The sequence below is a fragment of the Oncorhynchus tshawytscha genome, unplaced genomic scaffold (assembly GCF_018296145.1).
Source record: "Oncorhynchus tshawytscha isolate Ot180627B unplaced genomic scaffold, Otsh_v2.0 Un_contig_2415_pilon_pilon, whole genome shotgun sequence".
NCBI classification, from domain to species: Eukaryota; Metazoa; Chordata; class Actinopteri; order Salmoniformes; family Salmonidae; genus Oncorhynchus; species Oncorhynchus tshawytscha.
The window spans coordinates 34668-56871 of NW_024608889.1; the positions used below are offsets into that span (position 1 = coordinate 34668).

General features: G+C 43.4%; 1 protein-coding gene across 3 annotated transcripts; it reads right to left on the bottom strand.

Annotated features, from left to right (window-relative positions):
- Positions 1–1263: 1263 nt before the first annotated feature.
- prkacaa (protein kinase, cAMP-dependent, catalytic, alpha, genome duplicate a) lies at positions 1264–21720 on the bottom strand. 3 transcript variants are annotated; one of them, XM_024390585.2, is made up of 10 exons: positions 21045–21720; positions 10743–10804; positions 10057–10185; positions 9673–9771; positions 7262–7344; positions 6977–7103; positions 5839–5934; positions 5456–5578; positions 3893–4057; positions 1264–3564 (listed from the first exon to the last, which is right to left on the bottom strand). In XM_024390585.2, the coding sequence occupies exons 1-10, from the start codon at positions 21088–21090 to the stop codon at positions 3439–3441; spliced, it is 1056 nt and encodes a 351-aa protein (XP_024246353.1). In that variant the 5' UTR covers positions 21091–21720; the 3' UTR covers positions 1264–3438. The 3 variants fall into 3 exon arrangements, with proteins under 3 accessions (XP_024246353.1, XP_024246352.2, XP_024246351.2); XM_024390584.2 differs by lacking the exon at positions 21045–21720 and adding an exon at positions 15959–16495; XM_024390583.2 differs by lacking the exon at positions 21045–21720 and adding an exon at positions 12586–12736.
- Positions 21721–22204: the final 484 nt, after the last annotated feature.

The following is a 22204-nucleotide window of genomic DNA, read 5'->3' on the forward strand; positions in this document are numbered from 1 at the left end:
GAGCCATCTTATCAGTGAAGCTATTCTTTCATCTTCATCCCATCTGATATTTTCTGGATAGATGGCCAGAGGCTGAACACTCATCTGGAAAGCCCCTGAGGAATAGACAGATTGACATATTTGTATAGGAGGTGTAGGCCCACACACACAGGTTGAAATCAGCTCCTTGCATTATTTGTTCATCATGGCATCCCCTCCACCAAGATGTTCCTACAAACAACCAAATGTACTGTACAAAAGCAATACATTTTCTGCCAACACACATTCTGTTAACAAAACAGTCAGTATAATCTACAAAATGTACTCATACAATTTTAATTTTAACAAGTAAAACTTTATTGGAATGATACATGTTGCAAAATATGACTTTATTTATTTTTTTAAACATACTCATTGTGTCCTAAGGGTATCTGTCAAGTTCTCCAGAAGGTAAGATAATTAAGACTGTCAAAGGCAGATATACAGTATTGTTTCCCGGGGGGTACAATAGACTACATCATCACCGTACCCAAATTGGGAAGGAAAAGGATTCAAATGTTTGTTGAAAATACACTTAGAAAATATGAAAATTAAAGCAACGTTTTCTCCATGATGTAAAAAAAATGGAGACGTTCAATATGAAGAATATGTAAAACTAGAATGCTAACAAAGGCAATCAAACAGAGTGAAAAGATGAACACAGAAAAGCTGATGATAGGGTTATAATGATGGGAGTGGGAGGCGGTCAGTAGAAACAGGAACAAACATTTCATAGACATGAGGTCATGGGTTAGGAAAGCCAAATTACATTTTTAAAAGCTGTCACATCAGTGGTTCATGGAGCTTATTCCGCCTCTAATCACTGAGTGACTTTTCCAGCACAAAACCGTAAATGTTTGCAGGACCAAATGGTAAAAATCTTTTTCTGAACACCAATTGACCAACTTTCTAGTCACAATTTAGGCTTACAGTATCACATTTCTTTAAAAAAAAACATTTTAAATAGAGACATGATTGGAGAAGTGAGGTGTGCTTCAAAGGGTCCTAGCAAGGCAGTGGAGGTGACTGAATACCTGTAGCTGGCACTGACCCTCCCTTACTACTAACGATGCTTAATAAGACCAGAGGGATGCAAAACAATGAAACAAGCACAATATCAGTTGGTTCTGGTATATGAATGTTTGCAAATCTGAAATAGTCATTAAAACATGTCATAGGTCTTGGACATCTTGCATTTGTTGTTTTTTCATCACATGCAAGAACTGTGTGTGTGTGTTTTTAAAAAAATACATAACATTTATTCTTCAAAGAGCACAAGTTTGGAAGTCTGTATCTCCACTTGATACACGTTTGTTTTCTTCTGTAAAGTAGCCTTCTTACCACACCGCTCCAGACATTCAGATGCAACCTCTAGGACTGCCAAAGAATCATTTTCTAAATTTGATTGTGAACATTCGGTAGAAATAAGCCATACTACAACAGACTTAATGACAAAACTGAATGAAGGATAAATACTGTATATTATTAAACACAAGAAATGCATTTGCGAGAGGTGCACAAGGTGTGGTGCCTAATGAAGGCTGGTGGGGGTCCGAATCACTCAACATTTAGTGTTTACATAAGAAATTAATATAACCTTATTACCCCAAAATAAAAGCTTGTGGGAAAACAAAGCATTGTTGAAAATCAACTAAACCATGTCAATGTGTTGCGTCATCACACCTCTGTCTACAAACCAGCCATTGGTGAGATTGTCTTGCATCCAAAAATATGAAATTGCAAATAAAATAATCACAGGATAGCTTTTCAAAATCCATAAATCAGATTGTTATACATTTTTCTCATGAGGAAAAGGAAAATAATTTGACAAAGTTACATCCTGACTTCCAACAGTCATACATTGTGAAAGTGTCCATTTGAAGATGATGAATTCAGGGGATGTAGGAGTAAACAGGCCAGCAGCAGGTTGAACAGAGCTGGTGAATTAACATGATTAAATCAGCATTAACCGTTCACATCTAACTGAACACTGAATGAAATGACATGATTTCTGGCAGATAAAAAGCAGGCCTCGATCCATCATACAAAAGGGGCAGGTGAGAGTCAGTTTGAACATTTCAGATACCTCACCACGACCAGAGCTTTACTCCTTTCACATCTTTTCTTTTAAAAGTGATATTGTACAAAAATAACATGCATCATTTTGCTACTTTTTCCTGCGCATTAAAAACCACCACCTTCATAGTTAACTGACAAACATGTCTGCGTAAGCAATGTCATTACTTTTGCGAATTTGGCAGAATTCATACTTGTTTGTTTATTTCTGAAATCTTCATTTCGGTTTCACAGCTAAGAGACAACTTTGGGGGAAAAAAAGATGGATATTCACGTTTTTCTATAATATATCATACATGTATAAATGTGCTATGAATTAAATAAACACTAGTCAGAGAAGTGTGTGATCATTATGTTAGTCACTGCTTTTTAACCCACCCTTCAACACTAACACACAAGCACAGATTGACTTGAGGACACAATGATCCTCAAAGGGTTTTAAAATGCTCTAATAAATTCAGTTGAAGAGGAAAATACAGACTTAATTAACATTAGAAATGCTCATGTACACAATTTCAAAGGTCCCGGAAAAAAAAAGGTAGTAAGACCTAAATGAAAAGAGATAAATCATTGTTTCTCTGATCAAAAAGTGGTCAGCACTGCTTGAACTGCAAGCGATGAGAGAATCCTCTGAAACCAATAATCATGCCACAACGAGCGGACAGAAGGCGTGTGCAGAGAGTGTCAAGCTTTCAACTAGAAAGGGCACAAGGGCTGATGCCACCAATAGCCAAAGCTCTGCACCAATGCTTTCGACACGGTTTTGCAACCAGTTGGCATTATGATAGGCACGTCTGTTGGACTTGGTATTGCTTGGACAGATTCAGGATGGAGAGACAGAGAGAGGGGGGGGATTGGGGTAACAAGATAGGAGTGGGTGGACAATTACAAAACAAGAATGAGATGCCCTCATTCATTGAGAAGCTTGTAGAGAGGACCCACTCAGGAGGAGCCTCGATTCAGTACCAAAACATCAATGCCTCAACCTGCCTGCAATGACTCAAAATGTGTCGCTACACCTCTGCCAAGATACAAACCAACTGAAAAGAGAGGTGGTTAGCCCCTGCCCCTTCTACCCTCGCCACAAACACAAGAGGGAAAACAGGACATGGATAAGTAACAAGGTGAGAAACAATCAGAAAAGGCAACACTGCTGGCTCTTTCAGGTCTTTTCTCTCGTTCTTTTCACTCGCTCTTCATTTGGGGGGCGGGGTTGTTACATTGTTGATGTCGTAATTACAAAATGCAAGTTAGCAGTCCAGCTTATCACCTCTCCTCCCATTTCCTTCTGTTCCCGCCTTTTCTCTCTACATCCCTGGCTCTTTCCGCTACTCCTGGTTGGGCCTAGAACTCGGCAAACTCCTTGCCACATTTCTCTGTGAAGGAGACTCGGATTTCCTCTTCCTCATAGTCGTCAAAGTTGCTGGTGTCACCGGGGCCTTTGCACTTGGGAATAAACGGTGCCTCCACCTGAAACACAGAGAATGCTCAGATTCTTGCTACTGTAGCTTTCACAGCATCATTCCTCCTCAGTTTCTGACATATGCAGTTTGATAGTCACTGGTTACGGACAACATGTTATTAGTCAAATGGACCACATTCCAACTATGTAAGACTGTGAGTAATGCATGTGTAACATGTCTCCAAACAAGACCAACCAAATGGAATTAGCTCTGAATCATACCCCTTAAATCATCCCTCCCTTTTCCCCAACCCAATATCTGTCCCAACCAAACCTGCCTCTCTCCAGTGGCTATACAGTGAACAATAGAAGAGCCATGGAAGCAGGCCTTCTCACCTTCCTCTGGTAAATGGCAATCCAGTCAGTGGTGGCGAACCACTTGTGTCCCTTGATGTCGTTGACTCCGTTGCGCAGGTTGCCGAAGCGCTTGGTCAGGTCCACCTGGAGCAGGTTCCTCAGCAGGTCCTTCAGGTCTGAGCTGAAGTGGGAGGGAAAGCGCACCTGGGGACAGAGACACGTCAAGGTTGTGTTCAGTAGAAAACTTTCCAAGAAAGAAAGGAGGGAGGAACTCTAGTCATCTGTTACAGAAATGTTCATTCTTCCTAACAAATATGACTCAGTTATAGAAGACCAGAGATTGACAGGGCCTGTTCAGTCTTTCCCCCCTAATGATTAAGGTTAAGATTGGGGCTAGATAAGCTGTTCCTGGATCTGAGCCTATGATAAACGTCTTTAACAGGTATGTGGCTCACTGCTGAGAGGTCAGTGGGTGAGGTGGACACCACAATACATTTACAGTGGGACTGTGGAGTCATGATGATCTATGTAGAGGGGATTGGAAAACAGGTCAGGAGAAGTGAGCTAGAATTCAGCCTTACAAAGTGCTGTGTATGTATGAAGACACCAAGGTCAAAGGTCAGAAGAGAGTAATGCTAATGTGAATATAGCAACAAAAGCAGGAAAGGCACAGTAGGACAATAACAAGGTTTCCATCCAACCATTTAATGCAGATGAATTACCTGACATGAAAAAAAGTCACAACCGGATGATGAAAACAGGTAATGCCAGTACAATTTTATAAATGCAAACAGATCATTTGTTCGTTGGACATGGTGGGATCTTTTTGGGTCTCTAAAATGAATGTGAGAAATGGCAGTGGAAACACCTTTATGCATAAATATTGATATAATGACCATCATACCGAAGTAAACGTGGAGTCAAGCAATGATATGTTGTGTGATCCTCTCACTTCGACTCAGAAAAGCATGCAGTTTATTAAGCTACAGATGAAATAAGTTCTGAACTTCACAGGGTGGTGAAAGTAGAAGTGATGAGCTTGATGCTCCTTTCCTATAAATATTGAGGGTCTTATTCTGGTGACATGATGATCGATGCTTGGCTGCCGTTTGACCCCCAAATAATATTGCTCTTAACCATAATAATCTCATAATGTAGGTAGCCTACCTGCACTGTATCTGCGAGATGTTGGCTAGAGCACACATGCATGCCCAGACCAGAATGGACATGGTCGCTATATAAACAACAGTTTGTGACAAAACCATCATTAGAGTTGATCATTTCGATGGAAACCCATTTAACATGGATCTTTCCATTTTGGGAATGGGAATCGACCTCAAAAGTTACTATGTGCAGTACGTCATCACGCACAGCCTTTTATTCACCACAAGTCTATTTGATAGAAACATCTCTAGTGGGAAAATGTGCATATTGTTTTATGCATATTTTAGAACACTCACATGAAAATCTGTTTCAAATTTAATGGAAACCTAGCTACAGACAGCTAATTAATTTGAAGGTAAACTGCCTTATCTGACTGGTACTGAAAGCAGGTCTTAAAGAGTGTAATCTGGGTTTCTGTCTGATGTACTCTGTACTCACCTTCCCTGATACAATCTTCTCATAGATTTGAATGGGCTGGTCAGCAAAGAAGGGAGGATAGCCAGCAGCCATCTCATAAATCAGCACGCCCAGAGCCCACCAGTCCACCGCCTTATTATAACCCTGGGGGGGGTAGAGAGAAAGAGGATTGTTAGATTCCCAGGGCTAGAGGCAGAACTAAGCACAAAAAGAATGGAACGTGTCATATATAAGCTCTTCTCTAGTCAGCGGATGTAATCATGGTCAGAGCTGTTTGTGAGTGGCTGTAGTGACATGATCTTTGCTGTGTCATGGTAATGACCCCTATGTTATGGTAAAAACCCCAGTGTTGTTATGGATACGAGGTGCGACGGCAGGCCGGGGGTTTGGTGGTGACTGCTCACTTTGCTAAGGATGATTTCAGGGGCCAGGTACTCCGGAGTGCCACACAGCGTCCAGGTCCGGCCCTTCACGCGCTTTGCAAAACCAAAATCTGTTACCTGGGAGGAACACAGATGTCTCAGCAATGACAAACAGTTCAGTTCTGACATTCGCTTAAAGTTATACTTCCATGATTTTGGCAATGATGCCATTTATCTACTTCCCCAGAGTCAGATGAACTTGTGGATACCATTTTTATGTTTCTGTGTCCAGTATGAAGGAAGTTAGAGGTAGTTTTGCGAGCCAATGTTAACTAGCTTTAGCATAATCACTGGAAGTCTATGGTATCAGCTAGCATGCAATCCCTTTAACACTTGAACTGCCTGGCCTTTCAGCCTACCAGCAGCCGCTAGAGACCGTTGCCGTGCGTTCCCTTCAGCATATGTATCAGATGCAGATCAACCCCCAAGGTGTAGCAAACATAAGCACAAAGTAAAACGTAAAAGAGAATTGTAGCAATCTGCAAGGCACTCAAATTATTAACATGGGCGTCAATGCTGATAAATAAGCATAACAAACTCATTACACCATTGTTGTTCTAGATGAAATTAACTTCTTCACCCTTATCATTCAGTTAGGCCTAATTTCAATTAGATTGTGAAGTAACTTGCACAATTCTCACCCATTCCATCCATTTAGTGGGTTGGCATCTTTTGCTTCCTTGGATAGAGTCAAGGATATGTTTGGCATTTTTCTAAAGGTCTACTGCAACACACAGCATGTTTTCCTTTCCCTTACAATACATTAGTAATAGTTATAGTAAATAAAACAGTCCATGACAGCATCTTTTACAAAGTCAAACGTAAAAGAGAATGGTATCAACCAGCAAGGAGCGCAGTTAAATGATTTGCTTCTGATAGACATAAAACTCATCATTACACTATTGTCTTTTTAAATTAAAATCAACCGCTTCACCCTCCTTATCATTCAGTTTGGCCAAATTTAAATTAGTACCCAATTGTACTAAGGTTTATTTATTTAAGAGCATCTACAAAAATCAGGGCATGTATAATGCATAGTATGTACAGCACACCCATGCTTGAACTCCATTAGTCCTACCTGTATAGCTAGCTAGCCATTTGACTATGTGTGTGTTCTCACCTGTATGTATCCCTGGTTGTCAATGAGCAGGTTCTCTGGTTTCAGATCTCGGTAGATGAGGTCCAGTGAGTGAAGGTATTCAAAGGTCAGAACAATTTGGGCGGCGTAGAAGCGGGCGTGGGGCTCACTGCAGGAAGAGAGAGAGCGAGAGAGGTCAGAGGGCTAACGTGGACACCACAATATATTTACTAGGAGGCTGTTGTGGAGTCATGGTCTATGGAAAATGGGGAGGATTAACTACTGTAGTTATATTTCCAACAGTGGGAGACCGGTAAACAGACTCACCTGAACCTGCCAATTCTCCTTAGATGTGAGAACATCTCACCGCCAGGGACATACTCCATCACCATATACAGGTTAGTGTTGTCCTACGGAGAGAAATATTTCACATAGTTGAGTTGTGAACCTCACCTTCACACACAAACTGGAAATATGTTCCATTAGGAAAATGTGGCGCCGGACATTTGACCGCATTTAAAATTGACCAGACACATTTGCATTGGGAGCGTAACCTGATTAGGGGGTCCACCCAGGGTGCTCAGAATGACAGGAATCACATTTAGATTATGGTAATTAATCATAACAGAACATGCAAGCCCAGGATGCAATGACGTGTCCCCTTACTGCACACTGAAGATGTTAGAATAACTGTCCACATGTACTTTTCCTCAGCCAACAAGACCAGTAACAAATAGTAAAACCACTAGCCTATGCACAGGCGGAGCATGAGTTTAAACTTTGGGGAAGCACATATTCACCATAACAAATTGCACCTTTATAATAAAACATTCCATGCATCATCCCATTTGCAGACTTATGTAAGATAGTAGGCTATTTGTAATGTGATGAGCATATTCGATAGTCATAATTTAGGCTAATAATATAACTCAAATCAAATGTTTGTATAAACAGTTGAATGAATGGCTGTGTGCATATAGCGTAGATGCCTGGGCTACAGCAGACACTTCTTTCTTTGCATGGGAAAAACACATCTCATTCAATTCTACTACACCTTGTGACTGGAGGCATTAGCAGAATCTTTAACACCACAAATGACAGGGTAGCCTACTCTGCTGCCATTGACAAACAGATCAATAAAAACAACGTTGTCCATAGAATAGGCTGGAGAGAAGGGGAGACAAATAGAAGGAGGGCAATCTAAACTGGAGGAGGAAATGATTGTCCAAAAAAAACAACTTAAGTGGCACTGACCCAACAATGATAGAGTGAATATGAGCAGTGCACAGTCACCGGTGATAAGGCCGATGCTCTCCGCTGTTGCCAATAAGATAAACAGTAAACCTAAGTTAAATTTTGATAACTAAAATACAGTTGAGTCTTTTCATTGTATTCCCTTTACAGAAATAGCCATGTGCTTTTCAAACTGTTTTCCCACAATTGAGTTTGGAAATATTGCAATATGCCTAGTTGGGCCTCTACTTTTCAATGAGAGCAGCAACCCAAATTGCGCACACTGCCTTTCCTTCCGACTGTAGGCAATGCAATTTAAAACAATCCAAACTTTTAAATAAAATCATTTTTTAAGGCTAGGGAAGCTAATGTTCCTCTGTGGCCAATTCATGCTTTAGTAGCCTCATTTGAATGATTGTATTTATTTATTTCTGTGTAGACAGGAGTAGGCCAATTAGGCTATAATCATTTTGGCAATTTAACTCAATTTACTTTGGGAAAGCTTAGCTTCCCCTAGTCTTTTGGACACACCCCCTATGAGCCCATGTCAATCTACTATGCCCCATAGTAGAAACGTTGGTCAGCTTGTCGAGAAAGAAAAGCCCAAATAGACTCTGCGACAGTTGTGGGACGATAGAGCCCAAATTCATATAACCAATGTGATGCAACAGTTCAGAACTTCAGCTTAAAATATTGATCAACTATTAACATTATTAGCGCAGCAATGCACCAAGGCGACATGAGAACGTGCATTTGGCTACGGGACAATAAAAAACTAGTTGAAAACCAATAGATCATGAGAGAAATAGTATACTGGTTTCAATGCTATATGGAAGTCTTTATTAAAGAACTGCCTCCACAGATGGTGGGATTTTGCCTAGGCTACTTTGAAGCAAGGTAAACACATGCCTCATAATATGTACTAAAACATTTATAATAATAAAGTAGCTATAGGTTCTCAAAATGCAAACTACAATTTAAACGCACTGCTGAAGCCTGCCTTTGTTGCCTATGCATTTGAATGGTGAACAGGAAGCACACTTCCAATTACCAATTGAGAAACAGAAATATTAGCTATTTTTAATCATGACCCATTAACTATTTTTAACACAAAATTTAAAAAATTATTGCACAATGATTGGGCTTATAAAAGCGTTGTCTGACAGATTTTCCTTATCGGTATGCTGTGCACGTGTGATAAGAGACATAATGAATACACAGACGTGCCAATTTAATCCCACAAAACGATGCAAATGAACACATACTGATAATCAACGGTCAAACGTATTTACATCAACTGGTACGTTCATCATTGAATAGGCTAAAAAAAAAACATTTGCAAAGGGTATTTTTTTTCCTTCTCCCAGACCATTGTCCAGTGCCAATTTTACTTCGCACCTTAAAAAATAAACCAAAAAAATACAGCCAAAAGTTGGCTATTACCGACTAATGGAAACACTGACGCACACACACGAACGCATGCACCCACGCGCATCCAGCAGTACCTTGAAAGAGTGCTCCAACCGCACCAGGAAGGGGAAGCTGACGGCCTGCAGGATGCGTTTCTCATTCAGCGTGTGTTCTATCTGCTTCAGCTTCACCACCTGAGGGGAACAAACCAGGACACCTTGTTAAGCAAGGAGAGCCCCCTACATCTCTGACTAATGGGCTGAGAGACAGTAACAGCACCAGGGTTGAGGGGGTCAACTCCATTTCACATAAATCAACTCATGAGATTAATATACATTTGTATTCATTAATATAAAAATATCTACATGTACTGTAAAAGAGGACTTGGAGTCAATTCACTAACTGAATTTGAATTAAATCAAACCCAGCTCTGAAAACCATACAACGCACAACTGACTCCCTAGGCCACATTACCATACCTTCTGTTTGTCAAGTATCTTCATGGCAAAATGCTGGCCCGACTCTTTGTGCTTGACCAGCATGACTCGACCAAACGAGCCCGTGCCCAGGGTCTTCAGACGGTCAAAGCCATCCAAGGCTGCGGTGTTCTGGAGAGGAGAGCATGTCAGTTAGAACAGGGAAACAAGCCCAACACCCCAGAGTGCCTATCAGGGTGCCAGAGTCAGGTTGAGTAGCAACACTGGACTCAAATTACCCATCAAACTTCACACTGTCCTGTCAAAAAAAAACAGGCAAATGCAGGATGTGCTACAGATTCTGAGACATTCAAAAAGTGCAATGCGTCAGGCAACTGTTAGTCCTGCCAGTGCACACATATTGCAGCAAAGGTATGGGTCATTCTTACATTACTACAATAGCAAATTAAACTTGTGTTAAGCTAAAAGAAAAAGGAGGGAAAGTGTTATGCTAAATGCTGCACATAATCAGTAAAGATATCATTCTATGTAGACCAGGCTCATTTATTGTGTATGCCCCAAAGCATAAAAAAATGAAAAGTTCCAACAAATGTGATTGTAGTTAGATCCAGCAGAGGGCACACTTCACTTCTCACCCAGGCGTGACTGACACTGGGCTGGTATGCTGGGGTCTTTGAGCGTGTGCAGGCCTGTCAGTCATTCCCACACTTCCCTCTTTCCTAACTCACCTGTGCTGGATTCTCCCATTTCTTGAGGAAATCCTCTTTGGCTTTGGCAAGAAACTCCTTCACTGTAACAGAGCAAACAGATGGTTTAGCACCTACCCTACTTCACAACACACTGATTCCATCAGACACATTTAGATGAGAACGAGGATGTTGTGATACAGTTCAGCAGAGGTTCACATCTATAACCACTGACCAGAGCTATAATATAAAGACTTCTCTGTAAGGCTAAATAGTGATATTTTGGAGATGAACTTGAGCGTGTGTTAGAATGAGTCTTGCGTACCTTACCGGTGGCACAAGTATATCCCATGTGTTGCCTAGCCCAAGGCTGTCCATCTCCCTCACTCTGGCCACACAGACAGGGCTTATTTCCACTGATGTTGAAGCCAAATCAACTGAGGTCATGTTATCTAATACTTACTCCTCCAGCCATGTCAGAACGAGAGCAGAGAGCCAATCGATACAGGCAGTCTATGTGAATGTATTGTGTGTGAACGCATTACGGTCTCTGTGCCAGTGAATGTGTGAGAGATTTTATCCACTCCAAAGTGACTTATCATAACCTTTATATAGTCACACGCTCCAGCTCTAATGCACACATGCACAGACACGGCATCACATGTAGAAGTGCAGCACATCTCTTCCTCTTATCTTTATTGGGCTGATCACTGTGCTTTGTGGGAACATGTAGATACCAGCCCTTCCTCATTAATCCCTGCTCATATCTATCTATGCCTCAACACTGAGGACAGTGGCTGGCTGCTACTTGTATGAGAGTACCAGTACCACTCAACACTGGCTGGCTGCTACTACTAGTAAGTTTACATCAGTACCACCCAACACTGGGGACAGTGGCTGGCAGGCTGCTACTAGTAAGCAGTACTATTAATACTACTATAGGATACAGAGGGCTGAGGGGAGAATACATACACTACAGTAAATCGATGAGGAAAGCTGAACATTTAAATCTGTCACCCTCTTAAACCAGTATGCAATTTTCTTTAAATTAAGAGATTAAACAGATCTCGAAAATCTTCTGTGTCAATTTATGGCTCACACATGGATAGCCTAATACACCATCTGTAATCTGGAGAACGCCACGCAATCCTTACATTCCATAAACCTTTTTGTTCTGGCGAGCTGCGTGCTTGTCCCTTTCATAGTAAAAACACTTAATTCGTAATATATTGTAAGAATTGGAATTCGTAACATATCATACAAAATGGATGACGTTGTACACAATTGTTGGGGAACCATTTTGGCTTGTGAGAACAACTTTTCAAACTAGTGGATGAAATTATACAAAACCTCTGGAGCATCACTAACAGTCAAAACCTCAAAGCCATACAGACCCTTGTGATCAGCACTAATATCTCAGTGGTTCTGCTTTTCTCCATTCACAAAGGGGCTATAAAACACACACCTACCCCCACCCCTCTAGCAGCTCTCTGGAGAACAACTCCAACAGAAGAGGAAGACCAGAGAGCAGCACTGAACAAAGTTCATATAAACATGACTACAACCATGTTGCTCCCATGCCAGAGCCATTGAGAAGAAAAGCAAACTAGTCTCCTGGGAGAGTACATTTCCCAGTCAGTTTGTTCCTTTATTCCCAGCTAGGTAAACCACAACAGTCTCCCATACTGTAGGCCTACAGCCAGAACTAAGGAGGAAAGTTACATCTAGCTATCAAACAGCTCAACAGTTAAACCAACAATTGCCCAAGTGGAATGGACTTGATCTAGTGCAGACTGTTAGATTTGCGAGGCTTGGCTGCCACGAATACCATCTGATGGGTGGAAGATGATTCCTAGCCTTCCTCTCCACTGCCACCCTCCCTTACCGTCAGGGATCACTATGGGCATCTCTGGTGCTGCAACCGCAGCCTCTGCAGCCCCGGAGCCAGAGGTGGACCCAGACTCCCTCTTCCTGCTACCATGCCTCCTGGAGCTCTTCCTGTGGCTGTCTGAGCTTGACATCAGCCCTGTCACTTCTAAGTTGCGACCTGCCTCTTCTTCCTCGTTCCTCCTCACAGTGGTTGGCTCATCGGCCCTTCTCCCATTACGTCCAGAAACCCAGACAACCTTCAACCTCGGTTTCTTCTCTCACCTTCTACATTCACTTTCCAGTTTCGTCTGTCTGTCTTGTGTCCTGGCAAAGAGCAGAGCTCATTCAGCAGCCAGAGCCCCTGGTAGTCCAGAGCCAAATAAAGCCCACAGTGCTGTGCTCTCGTTACAACAACTCGCATAGATCAATTGGACCTGTGCTCCGTTTGTGTCTATTTATTCTGCACACATTTCTACCTCCTGCTCCCGATCCTGTAAACACACATCAACAGCAGGGGCCTGGTCACCAGGGGGAGGGGCATCACCACAACCAGGGGTTATATTTATGAAGCCCAGAGAGGAACTCCTATGGAAAAGTCATGACAGTCCTCTGCGCTGTCAAACCAGGAGATCAACCTGAATTCCTGGCACCATCAATATTACTCTCATCAACACAACCCATCAGTAGACCAAGGGTTTTTTCTGCTCAGATCATGTGATCGGGAAAACCTCCTGTGTCTGTTAGAGGTCGACATCAAGTTTTCATAACAATCGGAAATCGGTATTTAAAAAAACATTTTTTTTTACACCTTTATTTAACTAGGCAAGTCAGTTAAGAACACATTATTTTCAATGACGGCCTAGGAACAGTGGGTTAACTGCCTCGTTCAGGGGCAGAACGGCAGATTTTTACCTTGTCAGCTCGGGGGATTCAATCTTGCAACCTTACAGTTAACTAGTCCAACGCTCTAACCACCTGCTTCTCATTGCACTCTACGAGGAGACTGCCTGTTACGCGAATGCAGTAAGCCAAGGTAAGTTGCTAGCTAGCACTAAACTTCTTATAAAAAAGCAATCATAATCACTAGTTAACTACACATGGTTGATGATATTACCAGATTATCTAGCGTGTCCTGCATTGCATATAATCGATGCAGTGCGTATCGTTGCTCCAATGTGTACCTAACCATAAACATCAATGCCTTTCTTAAAATCAATACACAGAAGTACATTTTTAAACCTGCATATTTAGCTAAAAGAAATCCAGGTTAGCAGGCAATATTAACCAGGTGAAATTGTGTCACTATACAAATGGTATAAAGAGAAATAGTCCTATAATAACTACAACCTAAAACTTCTTACCTGGGAATATTGAAGACTCATGTTAAAAGGAACCACCAGCTTTCATATGTTCTGAGCAAGGAACTTAAACGTTAGCTTTCTTACATGGCACATATTGCACTTTTACTTTCTTCTCCAACACTGTTTTTGCATTATTTAAACCAAATTGAACATTTCATTATTTATTTGAGGCTACATTGATTTTATTGATTATATTAAGTTCAAATAAGTGTTCATTCAGTATTGTTGTAATTATTACAAATAAAATTAAAATTATTTTTTAAATTATTTTTTTATTAAAAAAAAAATAAAAAATAAAAATAGGCCGATTCATCTGTATCTGCTTTTTTTTGAGTCCTCCAATATATCGGTATCAGTACGGCGTTGAAAAATCATAGGAGGTCGACCTCTAGTCTATGCAAGTACCCATGTGAGATGCCACAGCAGGACGGTATGAAACCATTTCAGATGTATTCTAAAAAGCTTTTCTAAAGAAAAACCACAGCAGTCACAAACCAACCACAGCTAAAACACATCCCCTCTAGTGCCCAATGCAACACACACCACTGTGCCCAAGATCGATGTCCCGATCAATCCCATCTCTCCCCTGGGCTTGGCTGGGACCTTGTGACGCAGGCACAGGGGGTTAGATTGGGGCACGCTGACCGAGATTTCACTCTGTAGCCCGCCAAACCACATCGGACCTCATTTATAGAGCACACAGCCCACAGGCAACGCATTAGAGGCAGTGGATGAGTGGAGCTGGACATAGAGATGTGGGGGAGGGGGGTGATACAGAAAGCCATACTGTTGGGGGGGAGATATATATTAGTGAGAGAGGGAGATAGTGAGAGAAGAAGCGAAAGAGAAGAGGCTGCAGAGAGACATCTGTTGGGTGTGTGAGAGTGTCCAGAGGAAATGGGTGATAAATCCACAACCCAGCCACTTCACATACTGGTCTTTACAGTCCTTGTAGTTTGCTTCTGACCACTGTACTATCAGATACTTAGGTTCAGTCAGCACTTGGAGTTACAAGAGGTGAGTGACTGGGCATTCTCACAAGAGAATCTGAGCATGCCCAGAGCATGCCTTTAAAGAGTCAAGAAGTGCTGTGCTTTACAAATACCAGCCTGGCCCTGTTATGCAAGCCAGTGTAAACCACCCCGCCAGCATAAACCACCCCGCCAGCCACACACATATTTATAGCCACAGTGAAAGCTCCACCTTGACAGTGTAGCGTCACAGGGCCAAATGCATGTCATTTCATATAGAGGGACTGACTACTGAGCAGTACCCACACAGAGGGACTGTAGACAACACTGGAATGACATGTTCAGATATGCAAACCCAGATTGAAGGAAGCTAGGGTGAGTCAGACATCTTGTCCCCGAGACAGACACATGAGGCCCGGAGCACAGAGGGAACCCCGCTGGACAGACACACCGACAGGTTTCCCGGGAGACAGACAAACGGCTTCCCTGGAACTTTGTGATGCAGCAGACACCAGGCAACAGAACAAAACACGAGGTGCTGAATCAAAAAGAGCTTTGTGTGTCTTGGCCACACAACATCAGTACAAAAACAACTAACCTAGCCAAAAACCAAAGCTAATCAAATTGAGTCTACTTCCGTAGAACCCGGACCAAAGCAGTCATCCTGCCCAACACACACAGCTATGTCTTACTATTACGTGACGACTTTTTGGGGACAAAAAAAATGATTCCCATTCAAAATCCTATTTTCCCTACATCTAATTCTAACTCTAAAATTGCATTTTTACAAGTGAGAATCAGCAAAATGTCCACACTTGAATTTTAGTTGGTTTAGCATTTTTGTGAGAACTTTTGGTACTCACAAATATAGTAAAATGCACACAGAGAGCACAGAATCCACAAGAGAACTGGAAAACAGTGCGATTGTGTACGGACAGCTGACACACCCAGTCACATCCCCCTGCCCGCCTCAAGCCACTCCACCAATCACTCCCCTCCCTCGTGAGTGTCGTGGAAAAGGCTCCGCCACCTTGCTCCAATCAAGTCAGTCACTCACTCCAGCAGTGGGCCGCTGGCTCCTCCTGTGGCTGGCAGTGTCTGCCCTCCCCACCGCTGGTGTTTCCCAGACAGGGCCCAGCGTGCTGGAACAGCCTCCCCGCCAGCCTGTGCAGCATCGACATGGCACCAGCCTAGGACCTGTAGCAACTAGCAAGGAAAAAGTGTCCTTCAGAGAGGAGCCCTGAACTTCGAGACAAGTGGAGCACCACCGACCCTTGAAGGATTCTGTATAGGAGGTTGGATATCTGACTAGACTTGAAGCTGTCCTGCCATGTTATGTAGGTAGAGACAAAGCCTGACACTCTGCAGCAATGAATCCAGAGGCTCCTCCACTTCCTGCCTGAGCTCATACACAGTCCACCCTACTCCTTCCTGTGGGCCCTGGCTCAGCTCTCCACAGCAACGCCTCCCTATGTCCGTCTGTATCAGGGAAGAGAGGGCAGGCAGGGCTGAGAGACAGGGTCCACCTGAACCGGACCTTAAGCCTCACCGTCCTCTATAGTCTCGTCTCTCAGAGCAGGCTGCATGTTGTCCTTTTCCTCTGGTTGTCCAGTTGAAAATAGCTGCCCTGCCATGGTGGGCGTAAGCGTCTGAAGCCCCGGTCAGCACCTGTCTCTAGGGATCAGGGCGGGCCCATAGCGAGGCCATCCAGGCCGATAAGGATGTCAAGCATGGCATGTGGACAAACCTCTGACGGCTCTGGGACCTCCTCTGCCCCCGCCCAGGGGTCGGATCTTAGCAGTGTGCAGCCCTCTGCTAATCCCTCCATTAATACCATTTAAAAACAAAGCTGTGTGCTTAGACAACTGAGAGGCGGTGGAGCAGTGATCTCTGGGCGGCCTCCTTTCAGTGGGACATAGACCCAAAGACAAGGGTTAATGCTACCAGGCTGGTCCGCTCTTCACATGTATGCTCTACAAGCAGCCGAGGCTCATTTCACAGACACCCGTTCCAACCAAGCGCACGCCAATGTAACAGCTAGTGTTATGGATGCATAGCCTACACAACACTGTTTTTCCAAACCTGCTCTGGGACTGCCACTCCTCTACTTGTAAACAGAAAAAGCATTTAATGCAGTTTGGATGGGATGCTGCATTGCATTCACCCTCCATGGAAAGCTCTATTAGAGAAGGTGGTTCATTTCCATAGCAATACTGAACATTTCAGTTACAGAGGGTTAAAAGACCAGGATATTAACAAGGGAGAGTGTCACCACTTATAGGGAAGCAGAGAGACAGTGGAGGAAAAGGGAAGCAGCGGGGAAACAAATGGATGGCACCGGCTAAAAGCTGTGCAGAGCAGCTTGAGAGGGAGCTGCGACCCAGAGATGGGCAGGAGGGCACACAGAGCGTTCTTGTTCTAAATGCTGTTCATCACATGATGTTCAAGAGACTCCTCAGCATCACGGTTTAGCCTGGAGTGTATCACACCACCCGCATCATATGACCCCGCCCCTGTGCCTTCAGTGTCCCACCACACCCTCCTCTCTCCTTCAGTCAAGTACAGTGTGGGATTCAAGGCTGATGACCACTACTGTGTTTACATTGGGGTTCCCCCGAGTAACATCCATTATATAAACAAACACTCAGACATCTGGCAAAGTTTGGCTTCTTAAAGTTGTATAGGCTGGGGTAGGGATAAACACTGAAGTCCCAAAAAAGAGGAACATAACAAGGACCATTCTATCCTCTATTCCAAACTAGGCTGACTATTTCTCCTGAAAAGCTGCATCCAAAGAGGACATCTGCAGTGTGTTTAAGTCCTATACATAGCGATTTACACTGAAAGTAGAGGATCTTCCCCCTGCTACCTGACAGGTGTGCCTCTGTAGTGGCACCGATTGGCCTAAACCAGGGAAGGGCAACTGGCAGTCTGTGGCCACCCCTTGGATCAATTTCCCCCAAACCATTTTTTAATAATAATTGGGGGAGGGGGACTCAGACAGGGTCTGAACTTACTTTTGAGCGTTAGAATCAAATGTTATTTGTCACATGCTTCGTAAACAAACGATGTAGACTAAAGGTGTCTGCATGCTTCCCAGCAGAAACAGTTTGGAAGAGTATGTGCATATATTATAATGTTGTCTTTGGACTTCGGAGAAGGTTTTTCCACAGCTGTTCAGAGCCCCGTCGGTGATTGGTCAACAGTAGGGACTCTTCAATAAAGTATTTTTCATTCAACGAAATAACTAATTTTCATGCACATTTTTTAATTACAAAACACTGCACCAAACATCTAAGATGTAAAATTGCATGACTAAGATCTCTGCAAAAATGTCAACATTTGACAGAATTCTTGAGTTACCTTAGATTAATTATAATTGAGGAAGTGTATACTGGCTACGGCGTCTCAAAAGGGACAAATAGTACTATTGCCACATTTCTCATTTTTCAAGCAAAGGTCTTAAGGGAATACGCAAGCATCCTAGTTCAGCTAGGCGCCAGCCGAACAGAAGCATGCTGGCGCCTTAACAGTGAAACGCGTACTTACAGGCCCTTCCCAACAATGCAGTGAAAAATAGACTAATATAGACAAAAATAATAACAAGGAATAAATGGGGGAGGGGTTAGTGTCCGGTTTGTTCCAGACTTTGTGCATCGGTACCGCTTGCCATGGAGTAGCAGAGAGAACAGTTCGACTTGGAGTCGGACCATTTACGGCCTTCCTCTGACACCAACTGGTATAGCGGTCCTTGATGTCAGACAGCTCGGCCCCAGTGATGTACTGGGCCATACGCACTACCCTCTGTAGCGCCTTGCGGTTGGATGCCAAGGGGTTAACATACTAAGCAGTGATGCAGCCAGTCAGGATGCTCTCAATGGTGCAGCTGTAGAACTTTTTTAGGATCTGAGGGCGCATGCCAAACCTTTTCTGCCTCCTGTAGGGGGAAGAGGCTTTGTTGTGCATTTTTAACAACGTGTTGGTGTGTGGACCATGTTAATTCCTTAGTGATGTGGACACCAGGAACTTGAAGTGCTTGACCTGCTCCACTACAGCCCCGTCGATGTGGATGGGGAAGTGTTCGGCCCTTCGTTTCCTGTGGTCCACAATCAGCTCCTTTGTCTTTCTGGCGCTAAGGGAGAGGTTGTTGTCCTGGAACCACACTGCCAGGCCACTGACCTCTCTAAAGGCGGTCTCATCGTTGACTGCGATCAGGCCTACCACCATTGTCTCATCAGAAAACGTAATGAAGATGTTGGGAGTCATGCACGGCCACGCAGTCGTGGGTGAACAGGGAGTACAGGATGGGAGTAAGAAAACACCACTGAGGTGTGTTGTTGCCTAACCTCACCATCTGGGGGCAGTCTATCAGGAAGTCCAGGATCCAGTTGACGATGGAGTTGTTCAGTCCCAGGTTCCAGTGCTTAGTGATGAGCTTGGAGTGCACTATTATGTTCAACAATGAGCTGTAGTCAATGAAAAGCATTCTCACATTAGGTGTTCCTCTTGTCCAGGCGAGAAAGGGCAGTGTGAAGTGCAATAGAGATTGCGTTATCTGTGGATCTGTTGGGGAAGTATGCGAACTGGAGTGGGTCCAGGGTGTCTGGGATGATGGTGTTGCTGTGCACCAAGCCATTCAAAGCATGTGAGATGCGAGTGCTACAGGGCGTTTAGATGGTGTTCTCGGGTACAGAGACTAAGGTAATCTATGGTGGTCTGTTTGAAACGTCGGTATTACAGACAGTATTACAGAGAGCGAGATCACACAGTCATCCAGAACTGCTGGTGCTCTCATGCATGTTTCAATGGTGTTTGCCTCAAAGCAAGCATAGAATTCATTTAGCTGGTTTGGTAGGCTCGTATCACTGGGCAACTTGTGGCTGAGTTACCCTTTGTAATCTGTGATAGTTTGCAACGAGCATCAGAGCCGGCGTAGTATGATTTGATCTTAGTCCTGTATTGACGCTTTGCCTGTTTGATGCCTCGTCAGAGGTCATAGTGGGATATCTCATAAGCGTCCAGATTAGTGTCCCGTTCCTTGAAAGCCACAACTCTAGCCTTTCGCACAATAGTAGAATACACAGGGTGCAATTGCAAAATGTGGTTGTTCATCAGCAGTTTCTCTTGTTATGTCAGCTAACATTTTTTAGGTTGGTAAGTTAGCGGTAAACTAGCTAAACTGGTTGTAATCATGGTTGAATTACCGACCGGGGTGGCCCATCGAATTTGTTAGTCACTCTCAGTCATATATTAAAACATTTCTCTCAACCTTATGGCAAAATGTGTTGAACTGCTGGAAATTAGCTGTAAACCTGCAACAGTTTCTCTACGTCCCATGACAAAATATGTAGAACTCCAGGAAATTAACTCATAACATACATTTAGCTTAGGGCCCCCAAAAGGCTTTAGCTTAGGGCCCCCAAAAGGCTTTCTTTGGAGCCTAGGCCTCTGACTACAAGTGTGGGTATTGATGTGGTTACAGACCCTTGAGCCACTGCAGCCCCAAATGAGGAGTTCAGATTTGTTGTGGCTCCCACCCCCATCAAAGTTGCCCATCCCTGGCCTAAATAAAGATGCAGTACTACCAAACATACAGGTGAAAGAGCAGTGTAGTAGTCAATTCAGTTGGAGTTTCACATCAAACTCAGTATTGACAGTCCTGCAGAGAACTATCAACTGTTGTACATGACCCCCCAGGTATGACAGGTGGTAGCCTAGGCCTAGCCTATGTTGTGAAAATAGGATGCAGTAGGTAGATATGTGTAGTGGTAATTCAAGTTGCACGTCTGGTTTTGGGGGGTTTCCTGGCTACAACCAGGCTAACCTTTTGGAAATTCAAGATAAAAGGCTTTACCTTTGTCAATACTCAATAGCTATATATTCATATAAGTGCACAATCTGATCAACAAGAGGCCAAAGTGAAGAGGGGGGTCTGGGGCGCGTATAATTTACCATACAAGCTTACAAGGCTGGAGATTCTAAAGAATACATACATGTAATGACTAGGCCACAATAGGATCTTGAATGCATATTGTATATTACTTTCATCCCTCCTGTGTAGCAATGCAGACATGTAACAAACCTTAGTTACTGTTAGTTGTCAAGCAGCTAGTACTACTAAGTAGGAAGCAAGGTAAACTCACCACTTTCCATCTCGTTGCCCTTCTTGGCGGTGGGCGCGTTGCCCATGATTGCAGGCCGATAGGGATCCCTTGGATCTGGGTTACTTTTGAGTTTTCACGAGCCCTTTTAGTTCTGTATTTGAGGAAGCTGGCTACTAGCTGGCTGTTATCATGGCTAACTAGCCAACAGTCAATTGTACTCCGCTACTACTTTTCCTTTATCCGGGGTTGGGGGGGGGTAAACTAGCTAGCTGCACAGGCTAGCTAGCTGGCCAGCCAATGGCTAGCCAACAACCTAGCTAGCTAGCCGGTTTTCCCTCTAATTCTGTTGCGAATGTTGCTTAGCTCTCTCTACCTGGTACAATCAAGAACGTCGAACCGGTTCGGGGCGCCTGGCTGGCTCGCTAGTTATCGTCGCCTTCCTAGCTAACTATCAGTCAGTCAGTCACTTACAGACCCCACTAAAGGCCCTTTACTTTCCAATGTATTCCGACACAAAAACCTTATATATCCACTTTTCCAAGTAATTATTATTGCAAATCGATAGCAGCCCCTCCCTTTCCTTGAGCTAAGGTCCGATGATTTCTCAGGGTTCAGATCCGATCAGCTGTGGCTTACTTGCCAAAATCAACAGCCGTCCATTAATCCTCAGACTACAGAGAGACGAACTCTTGCTTCAGAGATCCACCCCCTGAATATACCTCATTGGCCAATACTTATGTGACAGACAGTACGAGACAACTGTTGATTGGATATGCATCAGTAAATCCAATCGTTGTGATGTTGTGATTTGTCTATTGGTATCTGTCAAATTGTATTTTTAGCCCGCCTTCTCAGACCAGCTAATAACGTCATCTATTATTTTCCTCTAGTTTGCCAAATGGTTGGTTTTTCCTTGCTGATTTTGGTTAACTCAATGGTCGAGAAATTCAGGTATGATTCACCGCTTCCAAAGTTCGTCTTATTCGTGCATAATAAAGTATTATCGAAATGCAAGGCCTGTAGCAAACTGGCCCTATACCGACCCCTCCCGCCCGACTAATCCGTGATTGGTTGTGTGACGTCAAGACGGGCTATTTTTAGAAAGTTGGTTAGAATGTAACGCACGCGGAGACTACATTTTCAGAATATCTAAAATAAATAATTATCTCGGAGTAAACCACTTGATACATTCCAAGTTA